The 13,728-nt window shown below is 32.1% G+C and overlaps 2 protein-coding genes across 3 annotated transcripts; both read right to left on the reverse strand.

The window, feature by feature from the left end:
• Window positions 1-198: 198 nt before the first annotated feature.
• LOC140982321 (protein CHLOROPLAST J-LIKE DOMAIN 1, chloroplastic-like) lies at window positions 199-3,897 on the reverse strand. Of its 2 annotated transcripts, XM_073448797.1 has the most exons (10): window positions 3,692-3,895; window positions 3,498-3,597; window positions 3,198-3,302; window positions 3,002-3,079; window positions 2,237-2,292; window positions 1,800-1,857; window positions 1,523-1,648; window positions 1,312-1,407; window positions 820-891; window positions 199-514 (listed from the first exon to the last, which is right to left on the reverse strand). In XM_073448797.1, the coding sequence occupies exons 1-10, from the start codon at window positions 3,799-3,801 to the stop codon at window positions 452-454; spliced, it is 864 nt and encodes a 287-aa protein (XP_073304898.1). In that variant the 5' UTR covers window positions 3,802-3,895; the 3' UTR covers window positions 199-451. The 2 variants fall into 2 exon arrangements, with proteins under 2 accessions (XP_073304898.1, XP_073304899.1); XM_073448798.1 differs by lacking the exon at window positions 1,523-1,648 and having other exon boundaries at window positions 3,692-3,897.
• Window positions 3,898-12,873: 8,976 nt separating this feature from the next.
• On the reverse strand, window positions 12,874-13,571 carry LOC140982793 (ethylene-response factor C3-like). The gene has a single exon (XM_073449501.1). It carries the CDS (start codon window positions 13,567-13,569, stop codon window positions 12,889-12,891), a length of 681 nt encoding a protein of 226 aa, XP_073305602.1. The 5' UTR covers window positions 13,570-13,571; the 3' UTR covers window positions 12,874-12,888.
• Window positions 13,572-13,728: the final 157 nt, after the last annotated feature.

The following is a 13,728-nucleotide window of genomic DNA, read 5'->3' on the forward strand; positions in this document are numbered from 1 at the left end:
TTTGCCTCGTCCAATTCAATTTTAGTAGCATCTACTTCATCATTAGTATAATTCGAACATCATCGATTTTATCAACACATTCGACGTACTATGAAAAATAAAACTGCGTGTACATAAATATTTGTTAAAGCTCAATAAATCGAATATCAGCCACTTGAATACATATGGGACAAAACCAGAAGACGTTTTTTTGTAAAACGAGCAATTTAGTTTTTTCTAGGCCACAGCAAAAAGATGAGCGTTTCTATGGACGTAGTCTACTACAATACTCATCATACTATAGTATTGCACACATAAAACGCACGTAAGAAAATATTAGTACGTATAGTTACGATAATCTACCCTCGTTCAACTCCCAATTATCCGAACTCATGCTCTACTCAGAAATTCCATGCCAAACTAGCTGTTCACCAAGAGAAACAGTGGGATCGTTAACAACATTGGAAAATTTTCACCGATAGTATGAGGCTAGAACGTAGAGCATGAGCGCCGTTGACGTAGTTACAAGCAGTTCCTGAGACGAGACAGAGTTAAATCGCAGTTAGTTTGATGGCAATTTTTGAATTGATATGATGCATACCATTTTGCGTGAGGTGCTTAGTTTAGGCCATCTAAATGAACAACAGATCATCACACTGGGTCAATCAAATTTCACGTCACACAAGCAGAACTTGATAAATTTTCCCCATGAGCCCCATTCTATGATCATGACAAACATCCAGTTGGTGTGTATAGAACATCCTTTGAAATGAATCTGATTTGACCATTTTCAAATATCTAATCCAAAGAAAGTATGCGGTGGACGACAATGGTTATTACCTGGTTGTTGTACAAGAAAACTGGTATATAGCCAAGTGAATATTCAACTACATTCAGAATACCAGTGTATCCCTGCAATTTAACATTAGAGAAACTGTCAACGAACAAATTGACCCAAATAAGCCAAACAGAATACTAACTTTAACCTAAATAACTGGATTTTGAAAATCATTTGAACATGTCTGATTTAAGCAAGGATTGATGAGCCATAATGATTTAGAAAACTGGTGATCATTCGAGAAATGGTTTATGGAAAAACAAAATAATTAATGAATCTTAATTTTCCACTAATTAAACCTTTTGAAAAAATAGAACAGAGGAAAAATCAATACAGATCAGAAATGTGACCTCATTACAAATAAGATATGTATGTTTCATCTAAAAATGAACTCATAAATAGATCCAAGATGTATTCAGGTATCTCACATGTACATGGTGTCAATACTCTCTGATTTTGACTTTTCAGGTGAAAAAATTAATTGCTAAGCTTACCAAAGAAGCAAAAGCCAAGGTACCAAAAACCAGGGCCAGAGATCGGAGTAGCCTTTTTCCCATTCGCAACATTCTACCTTCATCCTCACCTTCCTCCTGCATTTAAAGATCAAAATGGCCAGTTGAAAATAATTCTAGAATGATCTTTCCCTAAAAAGAGAAAATAACCACAAGTGTAAAAGAATTCAACAATTTTGTCTCACAACGTTACCGTAAAAGTGGAAGATGTGGGGGGTTCAAATGCTTTTAACTTCTCAAAAATTCGATAAACAAACACGAAGGCTATAAATTGCAAAGGTTTATACTCTGCGCTACGCTTGATCAATATCCAAGCTGTCTGCAAAATAAGGAGAACATGTGATCAGTCAATGACCCAGTAAAATGCCAAATAATAGTTAATCTGTTCCACTCTTAACTCCTAAATTCCAGCATGGAAAACAAAACGGAACCCAACAAAAAAGGTAAACCACTGCCAAATTCCTACTTACAAATACAGCTGATATTGCCATGTTAATTCGCATATCTTTGACCTCAGATTTGGCAAACCTGAAATATCGACGAATTGATAGAGAGAGAATCACATTAAGGCAATAAAAAAATGTTTCTAAGCTGCAGGAGAAAATGAGACATGGACAGAAAATATCAAATAGAACCATGAATTATAAATTGGAAGCTAACACTATTTCCAATCACCAGGATACCTAAATATCACACAGATCCATGGAAAGAGCATACAAAACCGCAAAAACCAAGTATTGATAGATAATCTAGAGTAAGAATGATCGAATAACAGTTCCTAGCTAGTTGTGCATTTTTTAAATAAAAGAACGAGGCATGAAGGTTAAAGACGACAATCAGTTGACTAGCTTGCAATAGCATTACTTTCCACAATACAATGTTGGAATTGCTTGATAGAAAGGTATACCTTGGGCCCCATGGGACAATTGGCTGCTTATCAGCATACTTTATATCCTTTGAAACCTGAGCTTTGTTCAAAAACGGATTTTAGAAAAATAAAAAATAAAAAGGCAAATATTTGATCAAAGGAATTAAATGTTAACAGAGAATCATATGGTTGAAAACTAAAATGGTTTATAAGAAATGAATCCTCATCGACCACAAGATCTACTTCCTGATAGCCAATGATATTTGGCATCAGGTGTCTTAAATTCCTAATTAAGTTGTTTTTTTCCTGAGAAAGTGTCTACACATGAACTATTTCTCTATTAAACCCTAAACTTATACTGCTCTAAATTGCCAGAACACAAAGTTTGCACCTTCTAACCGCCAAGCTCAATTTCCAACAGGATAAACTGTCCTACTAATTTCTTTTGCTTATGTTTGAAGTTTTCTTCCTGTAGGATTGAGGAGTGACAATATTTTAGATGGAGAGCTTTACAAAATGACTTCTCTAATATATTCCCTTGAGATACATTTGAATTTTAAGTTTTTGATTATGCTTATGTAATCCATCTCACAAATCTCTCTAGTCAAATCAAATTAATATATGCAAATGCAATTTTACAGAGAAAATAGTACTTGGGATGAACTTGTTTATGTATGGCATTGTATGATTAATATTCTTCCTTAAGTTATGATTGGAGGCAAATCCGTCACGGGTGATTCATTAGGCCACTGGTCTTAATATTAAAAAATTTACATGTGCATAAAAATACCAAAAAAAACATACCTTAAAGGGACCAACAGTCTCGCCCTTCTTCCTTTTCGTCAGCTGCGACATCATTATTGCGTCATAGGCCTTTTCTAACTGAAAAAGGACAATTTACCAGTAAATATATGGGAATATAAAGGTTAGAACATACAAGCATCTTCAAAATACATTTGACAAAAATTATAATGGTAAAATAGATTTATGATTAACCTACTCGGGCGGCGGTGGCGTCGTCACCTCTCCTATTAGCATCCTTTAGCCTTTTTGTATAAGCTGCCTTTACCATATCAAATCCCTCGAGGGGATTCACACCTATAACCTGGATGAAACACAAAAATTAGCCAATCAATTATATCGTGGTTGGACAATGGTACCCTGGAGCAACCCAGAGAGAAACATTTTCGAAGTTAATAACTAAAATTTCTGAGAATCCATGTGCTCGAATGAGTTACTGGGACACCCCTAAATAACACAAATGTAGCAAACAAACAGGTAAATGTGCATACTAAATTACCTCGTATGGATTAAAATCACTGTTTGTACCAGCACTACCGGCGGCTGAGAATGCAGCACACAACACTCCTTTGCTGCTCACTGGATAAACTCCGGAAATCCTAAAGGGGAATAAAACCGATACCCTCAATTCAAACGGAGTGGAAAACCCAAAAGAAGTTAACGTGAATTTCTATGGCACGACAAATGCTGTACCTGAGAAATGAAGTGAGAATTTGACCTAAAGGAGGTGAACCACCTTTGAGGAAGCATTTCCTGGGAAGCAAGTGTGAGGTGTTGGGGAATTGGATCAGTGGTAAAGCCATGAATTTGAGGAATTTTGGTGTTTGTAGGAAATGTGGTCGAATTAGTATATTGGGGATTAGGGTTAAGGTTTTATGGTGGATTTTGTAAATAGTTCATAATTTATATATTTTGTCATTTAGAACATTTTTACTTTAAAAATAAACCAAATAAAATAAGATAATATTTTTAAAAACATTGATATGTCATTTACATTATATTGTTTTTAATATAAGAAATTATGGGTGATTTTTTATGAATTTATTTTTCTGATGTGGATTTCGACAAATCCTCTGTTTTTTAATTTTTTTGATATATCTTTGATAAATCTTCATATTTTTTTGTAAAAATTACATAGATAATATTATATTAATTATTATTCCAGGACTTAAATATATTCTTTTTTTAGCTCAATTTTATTTTAAGCCTCAGATTGTATCTGAATATAGTATTAGGCTAGAAACTTTGCGTAGATATATGTCTTTAAGAACAGGCTCGATCGGTCTAACAACGTCACTTATTATAATTCCGAGAAATTCTGGGTAACAGATGATATCAGAGCCATAGAAATAGTTTTATTTATGATTTGCACTTTTATTCAATAAATATATTCGGCATAAAAGAATCTGTTCAAAACAGTACAAATGAAGAATATGATTTATCTTAGAATTTAGATCTATTAAATAAATGGAATATTTCTAAGATAGAATCTAAAATGATTTATGAATTAGGAATCTTTGAAAGAATTGATTTCAAACAAGTACTTAAAACTACAGAATCATCAGTACCTCTTCATAATTAAGAAATGTTTATTAGATTATCAAACAATAAAGATATCTTATCTCATAAGAAAAATTATAGATTTATTCATATATGTTTAATTCAAATTGTTTTTGGTTTATCAGAAAGCTTTATAACAGCTTTGAGAAATGATAGAAATTCAAATTGAAAACAATCCCTTATGAAAATGATTCAATCTAGTCTCGCTCATGGTCCGGTATATTTCAATGTTTATTCCAATTTATCATTATTTCTGTCTAATATAAATATATTAGATTCTTTAACATTAAATGTTAAAACACATGGTTATAATTATACATATGGAACAGAAGTTATATACATATGTTATTGTATATATTATAAACCAGTATTTACATTAAATCATATAATAAATTTCAATATATCTAATATTACAACTCGTAGATCTATTAAATGGAAGAAATTAAATTTCCAGAAAACTGGATTATTGAAAGAGATGTTCCTAGAAATCTTATAATAAATAGAGATTTACAACAAGTTATACAAACTAATGAAGGATCTGTTCAATAGTGGGTCTCATGTGAGACCGTCTCACGGATCCTAATATGTGAGACGGGTCAACCCTACCCATATACACAACAAAAGTAATACTCTTAGCATAAAAAGTAATACTTTTTCATGGATGACCCAAATAAAAGACATGTCTCACAAATACGACCCGTGAGACCGTCTCACACAAGTTTTTGCCTCTGTTCAAATAAAACTTAATAATGAACAAAGAAATATTGTGAGGCCCGGGGCCCAAGAGGGCGGGGGGTGATCGCCGGTGCCATGAGGTTGCACAGACAATGAGCGGCTCCTGGCAGGCTTCTAGGCGAAGGGAACATGAATGAACCGATCTTACACCGGAAGGAGAGGGATTCCGAGACTGTTCAATGTAATGGACTGTACAGTTGAAGAGGGCTTAAAAGATTTGATATGTACTACTCATACCACGAAGCTGCATCTTCTTTTCGGTAGCTCATCACATAAGAACTCCAAAGTTAAGCGTGCTTGACTTGGGGCAATTCTGGGATGGGTGACCTCCTGGGAAGTTTCCTAGGGTGCGTGTGAGTAAGGACATAAGCACGCTGGAAAGACTCGTCTTGGTACAGTGAGGACAGTCGTCGAATCTGGGGCGTTACAGTTGGTATCAGAGCCGGCCTCTCCTAATACGGTGTGGGTTCGGGGACAAACCAAGCGGAAGCTGGTGGACATGTGAGGTCCGGGCCCGAAGAGGGCGGGGGGTGATCGCCGGTGCCATGAGGTTGCACGGACAATGAGCGGCTTCTGGCAGGCTTCTAGGCGGAGGGAACATGAATGAACCGATCTTATACCGGAATGAGAGGGATTCCGAGACTGTTCAATGTAATGGACTGTACATTTGAAGAGGGCTTAAAAGATTTGATATGTACTACTCATACCACGAAAGTGCATCTTCTTTTCGGTAGCTCATCACATAAGAACTCCAAAGTGAAGCGTGCTTGACTTGGGGCAATTCTGGGATGGGTGACCTACTGGGAAGTTTCCTAGGGTGCGTGAGAGTGAGGACATAAGCACGCTGGAAAGGCTCATCTTGGTACAGTGATGACAGTCGTCGAATCTGGGGCGTTACAAATATTGTTATCATCTTCTGTTTATGCTAAATCAAGATCTAGTCATTCTTTTATTTCACTTTTAGATTATATGGTGGATATTCTACAAACTTCTAGATCTTCTACTTCTCAATTAAAAGAAGGGATATAATCTTCTACAAAAAATAGCGTAGACGATTTAATCATTAATCAAAATAATATTATTCATCAAAGAGTCAGGGAAACTGATACAGTTTCAGAAATGGATTTTACTATTTAATGGATAAAAAAATCAAAAATTGATTTTACTAAAAGATCTCGTGCTAGAGCGTTGATCAATGTATAATTCTATCAAACCAAATGAGAATCTTACAGAGAATGATATTTTAAAAGTTTCTCTAAACAATAATTTGATTATATTGTTACAGAATTTTATACATTATGTGAAATCAAAATAAATTAATACATTTTGTTCTTTAATTTTTTAAAACATTTATTATAGATTATATTTCAGTTCTTGAAAGAAATTATAAACTTTCTTCTGGACAGATTCAAAAATCTGTTTATCCTCCTCAACAATCTTTTATTATAGGAAAAAAATAATAAAGTTTTAAATTTTACTGCTTTTTCAAAATTATTTGATAATTGATATGTTACAGATAACTGTTAAACATATTAATCAGATACTTGAAAAACAGAATTATACAAATCTGTATTTACAATAATAAGAGAACAAATTATTTCTCTTAAAGATCGCATAGATAAAATTAGTTTGGCTATCAGTCAGATTAAACATGATGTTCATATACAAACTAAAGAAGAAAAGTTTAAAAATCTTAATTTAAATACTTTTAATGAAGAATTTAAAAATATTTCTGATGAAAAAATTAATAAAATAAAATGGACAGATAAACCTACTCAAACAAAATATTGTTATGATAGACCTACTCTTATGGATGTTCTTTTTGAATAACAAGAATATATTTTTTCTAATAGTTATAATGAGAAAAATATTTATGAATGAAATATTGATGATTTTAGTGACAAACAAATTTATAATACTCTTCAGAGAATATTTATATACAGTACCGTGTGTAAAACTTCAGGCAATAATGATAAAAGTATTGTTAAAATTATTATACCAGGATTTACTGGTCAAATTAAAGGTTGGTGGGATAATTATTTAAATCAGTCTCATAAAGATGAAATTCTAAATTCAATAAAAACTGATAATAATATTCATACAGAAAGTGCAGTTTATTCTCTCATAATGACAATGATTGAACATTTTACTGGTAGATTCACAGATAATAGTGAACAAATTCGTATTCTATTAAGTAATTTAAAATGTAAAACTCTTACTGATTTTAGATGATACAAAAATACATTTTTATTTCGTATTTGTGAGATATCAAACTGTAATAATAGTATTTGGAAAGCTAAATTTATAGATTGTTTACCTTTTTTTTTTGCTGAAAGAATCATAAAAATATTAAGAAAATATTATATATATATTCCATATAAAAATTATACTTATGGAAAGTTAATGAGTATTTGCATTCAAGAGTGTTTAGCTCTTTATAATGAATTAAAATTGAATAATCAAATTGAAAGACAAAATATTCTTGAGAAAAAACAAATAGGTAAATTTTGTTATCAATTTGATATGGATTTATCTAATAAAGGTAAAAATAAAATTAAAGATAAAGATGAAAAAATTATTAAAAAAAGATATTTGTCTGATAGACAAAAAGATATAAAAAAGAAAAGAAAAAAAATCCGTGAATCATGGAAAGAAGAAAAGTACAAAAAAGATAAAATAAATTTATTATTTGCAGAAAATGAAAAAATCTTGGACATTATGAAAGTCAATGTTAGGCTAAAACAAAAATTAATAAATTAGATATATGATAATTTTAAAGAAACATTATTTAAAATAATAATGGATGATAATCTGTATTCTGATTCTGATTATAGTACATCTTAAGATTCTTTAAAATCATATGATTAAAAAGATATTCTAGATAATGATTTAATTATCTCATATCAAGAAGTATATGATAATTGTATACAAAGAAAATCTTGTATAAATAACAACGATAATAAAAATGATGAATTTTATAAACTCATGTCTCAATTTCAGGATCTTAATATTGATGTTTTAACTAATAATAATATTTTAGAATTCCTTAAAATGATTAAGGATCCAATTTTAAAATCAACAATTATAGATCAAATGGAGAATATTGCTTCAACTAGTAGCAATAATATTCTTGCTAAACAAGAATAAGCTTATTTTATGAAGGAAGTAAAAAATCATTTACAGAAAAAATATAATAACCAGAGTCCATTTATTATACATGATCTGATTAAAAGAGATTAATAATCTTAAAGAACAAGTAAAAATTTTACAACAAAATAATAATAGTTTAAATTATCGTATTTCAATTATTGAAAATATTAAATAAGAGTTAACATTTAATTCTGAATATTTAGAATTATGTAAAAATGAAATTTATTCTTTACTAGAAAAAGGTTGTTGGGATCGAGAAAGAGTTTAGATGAGGTGAATAAACTCTTTGAAAATATTTGCTTTTTAAATTTGGTTTCAACCGTTTTTAGGCGGTTGAAAGTTTCTCTTTCAAATGGTTAGAAGTATGAACCGCGTAAAAAGTGTGGAAGACGGTTCAATATTTCTAATGATATTTTCAACCGGTTAACACACTAAACAGCAAGATATAGTACGAAGTGTAAAGGTTTGTGAAAAGTAAGGATACGAGATTTTCATGGATGTTCGGAGATAAAACTCCTACGTCATCCCTTCTTCTTCTGTAGGAAGGATTTCACAAAAACACTTTGGCTTTACAAAACTCTTTACAACAGCCCACTCCAATCAAGACTTATCACACTGTCTGTTTTGGAACTCTTAGTGATCACTTAACACTTCTGGAAATTAAGAACTATCGGTTCACCAGACACTTCTGTAAATCAGATAACCAAAAGGCTATTGATGCAAATAAACAATCTTGTTTTGGTAGCACGAATATGATCCTTGAGAGATCATATATCTTTTCGTTGAATGCGTGCTTGAGTGAGTAATAGAGACATGTTATCTTTGATTTCACTCAGATTCTTAAAGTATGAAGACTTGAAAGATTCACGCTTTTGAAACCTTAATGGTTATGTCTCTCGTTGTTATCGTGTGTGTCCTCTTGCATACTTTCAGTTTCACTTATATAAGCTGTCATTCTAATGGTCAAAAAAATGAGCAACGTTAACGTGTAACCTTGGAATGATGTGTCACTATCAGCTGCAACTTCATTAAATATTCTTCAGCAAGACATTTAATGATCTTTTTGCTAGCACAACTTTGAATCTCGTTCCTTGAAGAGTTACTGTTGGGTGTCATTTTATAGCAATTGTTTTTACCATTAGAACTTGTAGGACATAAGTAATCTTTCTCTTCTGGGATAGTGACTTAAATACAAATCAATCTTGAGACTTGTGCATAACATGGTTGACTTGTAGCGGTGCGAACCTATTTGAGTGTTCTAAACCGGTCGGAGAATGTCTTTCATTAAGTGAACAATAAATGGCTATTTACTGACTTCGACATAAGGTTCTTCGAACAGCCGGTTGAGAAGATTGAGCTTCTTGTACTTTAAACGGTTGAGCTGATATGCGGTCTGAACTCTATAAGTGGTTGAACCGTTACCTGTTATACACAAAACTTTGCAGCTGTTTACTGAAGTAGTCAAGTGCTATTTTGATTTTGTCGATCACCAAAACTTTTGGGTAATAATTTCTTAACAATTTCCAAATTTTTGGTGATGACAAAATCCAGCTGCAGAACTATACACAAGTTTATAGATAATTGCACCAGCTAAGTAACTTCGTCAGGTAAATATAAAAAGTTGTATTTCATTGAGTAGATTAAATTACAAACTCGAGTAAAAAATAGCAAAAACATCTTAAACAAATACAATGCGTTAACCTATCTTTTGTCCTTGAATTTGTTTAGCTTGTTCTGCTTTAGCACGCTCTGCAACCCTCTTCCTAACTGATTCTTCTGCATTCAAAATTCCTTTTGCCGCTCTCTTTCCCTCTTTTTGACATCACCATGGACAATGAAGTGCATGATTTCAGTAAGTTGTGCTCCTTGGACATCCATGTGTTGATCAACGTGTGCTTTAAGACGAGATATTTGTCCTGAAAGCTCAGTGCACATGTTGAGATGTGAAGAGTTGTGCCTGTCTTGCCGAAGGGTAACACTTGTATGTATGGTAGAAAATTCCTTTGAGAGATCAGACTTCATTGATTGAAAAGCTTCTTTCAGATCAAAATGCTTGCGATTAAGAGCAAGAATCGATTGTTCCATGATTGTATGCCTGTCTAAAATCTCCCTTTGACAGTTTCCTTCTAATAATTCTTCTTCTTCCGGTTCAACAAGTTCATGTGAAGAGATTAATTTGGCCTTGAATTAGACCAGTTGAGATGAAAAAGCTTTTCCAGCCGTCTTTGAGGGCTGAGAATCATCGAGTTCAGCGGCTATATTTGCAATAGCTCTGTCAATTTCATATGTTGAGACATGGATTGATTTGTCTGTGGCTTTTTGTGCTTCTGGAGTTTTATTTCAAACTAGTATTAGATTTCTTGGTCATATAATTGGAAAAAAAAAACAGATAATTCCCATCCAAATAAGTATTGAATTTGGTTATAAATTATTTGATATATAACTAATAAAACTCAGTTACAAAAATTTTTAGGAAATCTAAATTATATTTCTCCTTATATTAAAAATCTTACTTAGGATTCTGCTATCTTATATGATAGACTAAAGAAAAATCCTTTAGCTTGGTCTAATAAACACACCGAATCTGTTAAAAAATATTAAAGAAAAAGTTAAAAATCTTCATTGTCTCATGCTTGCAAATCTCCAATAGGATAAAATTGTAGAAATTGATGACTCTGACATAGGTTTTGAAGGAATTTTAAAACAAATAGATCCCAAAACAAAACAAGAATATCTTATTAGATTTTATTCTGGGAAGTGGAATAATTCCTAGAAAAATTATTCTACAGTAGCAAAAGAAATTTTAGCTATTGTTAGATGCATTTTAAAATTTCAAGATGATTTATATAATAAAAAGTTTATCATAAAAACTGATTGTAAGTTTGCAAAATTTATGTTCATAAAAGATTTCAAACATGATGTTTCTAAACAAATGTTTGCAAGATGGTATGCTCATTTGGCTCCTTTTGATTTTGAAATCCTTTATAAAAAAAGTGAGGATGATCACTTACCAGATTTTTTAACCCAAGAATACTTATCTTATTTACAAATATGAGTGCAGAGAAAGAGACGGCAGGGGTCATATAATAGAACAACATGGTTCACAGATGCTAATGTATCAAAATATTGTCACTTCTTCATCCAGTAATAACATGAATACTGATAATTCTTTATATAAAGAATTTCAAAAAATTTTAAAATCTAAACAGAAAAATAATTTTGAATCTACAATATCATATATCAATATTATTAAAGAAGATGATAATGATTCAGTATTACATACAGAAAATTCACATAAAGATCTAATTTTTCTTATAGAAGAAAAAGATGTTCAATGAGAACAATGGACTATCATGTAAAGATATTTATCAAATACATCACATATTAATGGATCATATAAGCAAAGAGGATTTTATGAAAATCTTCTATTATCTTTAAAAAGTGTAGAAATTACTCATTCTTTCAGTAATACTTTAATATAAGAAACTATATTTTTTAAATCTAAATTTATTGTAATTGTTTTAATAAATTTTATATTAAAACTTAAGTTTTATTTTCTATTATCAAATTTTCTGTTTATCCACTTTAGAAATAATAATATGCTCTAAAAGAAAGAAACAATTGAAACAAATAATAATAACATAATTGAAAGAGTACGTTTTTTGTGAGACGATCTCATGAAATTATTTCGTGAAACGAGTTAATCCAGTTTAATTTTATGAGTTCACAATCTTTTTCGTGTTTAAAATTCAGATTTTTTTACGTTTTTATTCAATTAGCTGCAATTGCACTTAGATCTGGCATGTCTACATCTACACAAATTTTGTGCAAACAATATTATTATCCATTTCTTCCTCGAAAAACGTAATTATATCCATCTCTTGTATGTTTTAAAGAACAATTATATCCATTTCATAGTGGAGTACTTTTGAGAAAATAAATGTATCCATTTCTCAGTTGGGATGGGGACAGAAATTCAAATATTGACTAAATTGGGATTGGGACAGAAATTTCAAATATTGACTAAACAAGTGAATTACATATTTGTCCTTGAAAGCAACTGCATGTATTTTGTGGGCCATTTGACCATAAATATTCCTAAAAGACTTGAGCACACATAAATCATCCGAAGACTTTTCCTAATCAATCATTCAGAGGAAACAAAATAGATATATTATCCAGAAAGTTACGAAAAATTTTCAATCAAAATATTTTTTTGGGTTCATTTCTTATCTACAAAATTGTGGTACTATGTCATATAAAATGTGGTATACTTCATGTGGAAATGTGGTATTAAAAAAATACCCAGGGACTGAACACAAAAAAAATCGATGGTTGGGGACTGAAGGCCAATTTCCGGTATATTCAATCGAGAAATGTAATAATATATGATCAGTGTGACAACATTCAAATAAATAAATATTCTTAATTTATTTAAAATCTTTTTAAAAATAAAAATCATTCTCATTCAGACAAGATTGAGTGGACCCCGAATTCTCAGACAAACTAAGCAATTCCTCCAAGTAATCCGACCCCAAATCCTCCAAAACCAGCATATTCTCGTTAACCCTGACTTTGCTTTGGTGTTTCTGTTTCTTGGTATTATCTCTACACGTCTTTCTTTGAACGGAGTACCTCTTCTTCAATGCCAACACCGGCGAGCTTCCGGTCTCGAAAGTGCAACCCATTTCTCTGAGAGACTCGTACACCACCTCCGCGGGGAAATTGAGCACCGCCTCCATGCCACGCAGGGAAAATGCCGCCTGGTCGTAGGCCAACCCGGCCTCCTCCGCGGTGTCGAACGTCCCTATCCATACCCTCACGCTGTTCCTAGTGGAGTCCCTTATCTCCGCCGCATACTTTCCCCATGGCCTCATCCGAACACCTCGATACATTGGTTCTTTGACAGACTCCTGCTCCTGCTCATCGATGAAATGTCCAGCACACGAGTGGTACGGATTGATCTGATCATGACCATCGGATAAAACTCCATACAGAATCATCTCTTCGGAGTCGTTCTCATTGAAAGGAAGGAACTTGGATTCGAGAGAATGAGCCACATCGAACAATGAAGACGAATCGGCCAAGAAATGAGAGAATGGGTAATGTAGGTAGGAAGAATCCATGAATGTATATGATAAGTAGATTTGGAGTAAGGGTTCACTTGGTCTAATTTGGTTACGTGAGAATTCTAGTTTCTGAAGTGGCACAGACAATTATATATATAGGAACGGGATGGAGTGGTACTAAGATAAAAGTGCTTATTATTTCATTCTTTTAATTAT

This window comes from Primulina huaijiensis, chromosome 8 (genome assembly GCF_012295235.1).
Source record: "Primulina huaijiensis isolate GDHJ02 chromosome 8, ASM1229523v2, whole genome shotgun sequence".
In the NCBI taxonomy this organism is placed as follows: Eukaryota; Viridiplantae; Streptophyta; class Magnoliopsida; order Lamiales; family Gesneriaceae; genus Primulina; species Primulina huaijiensis.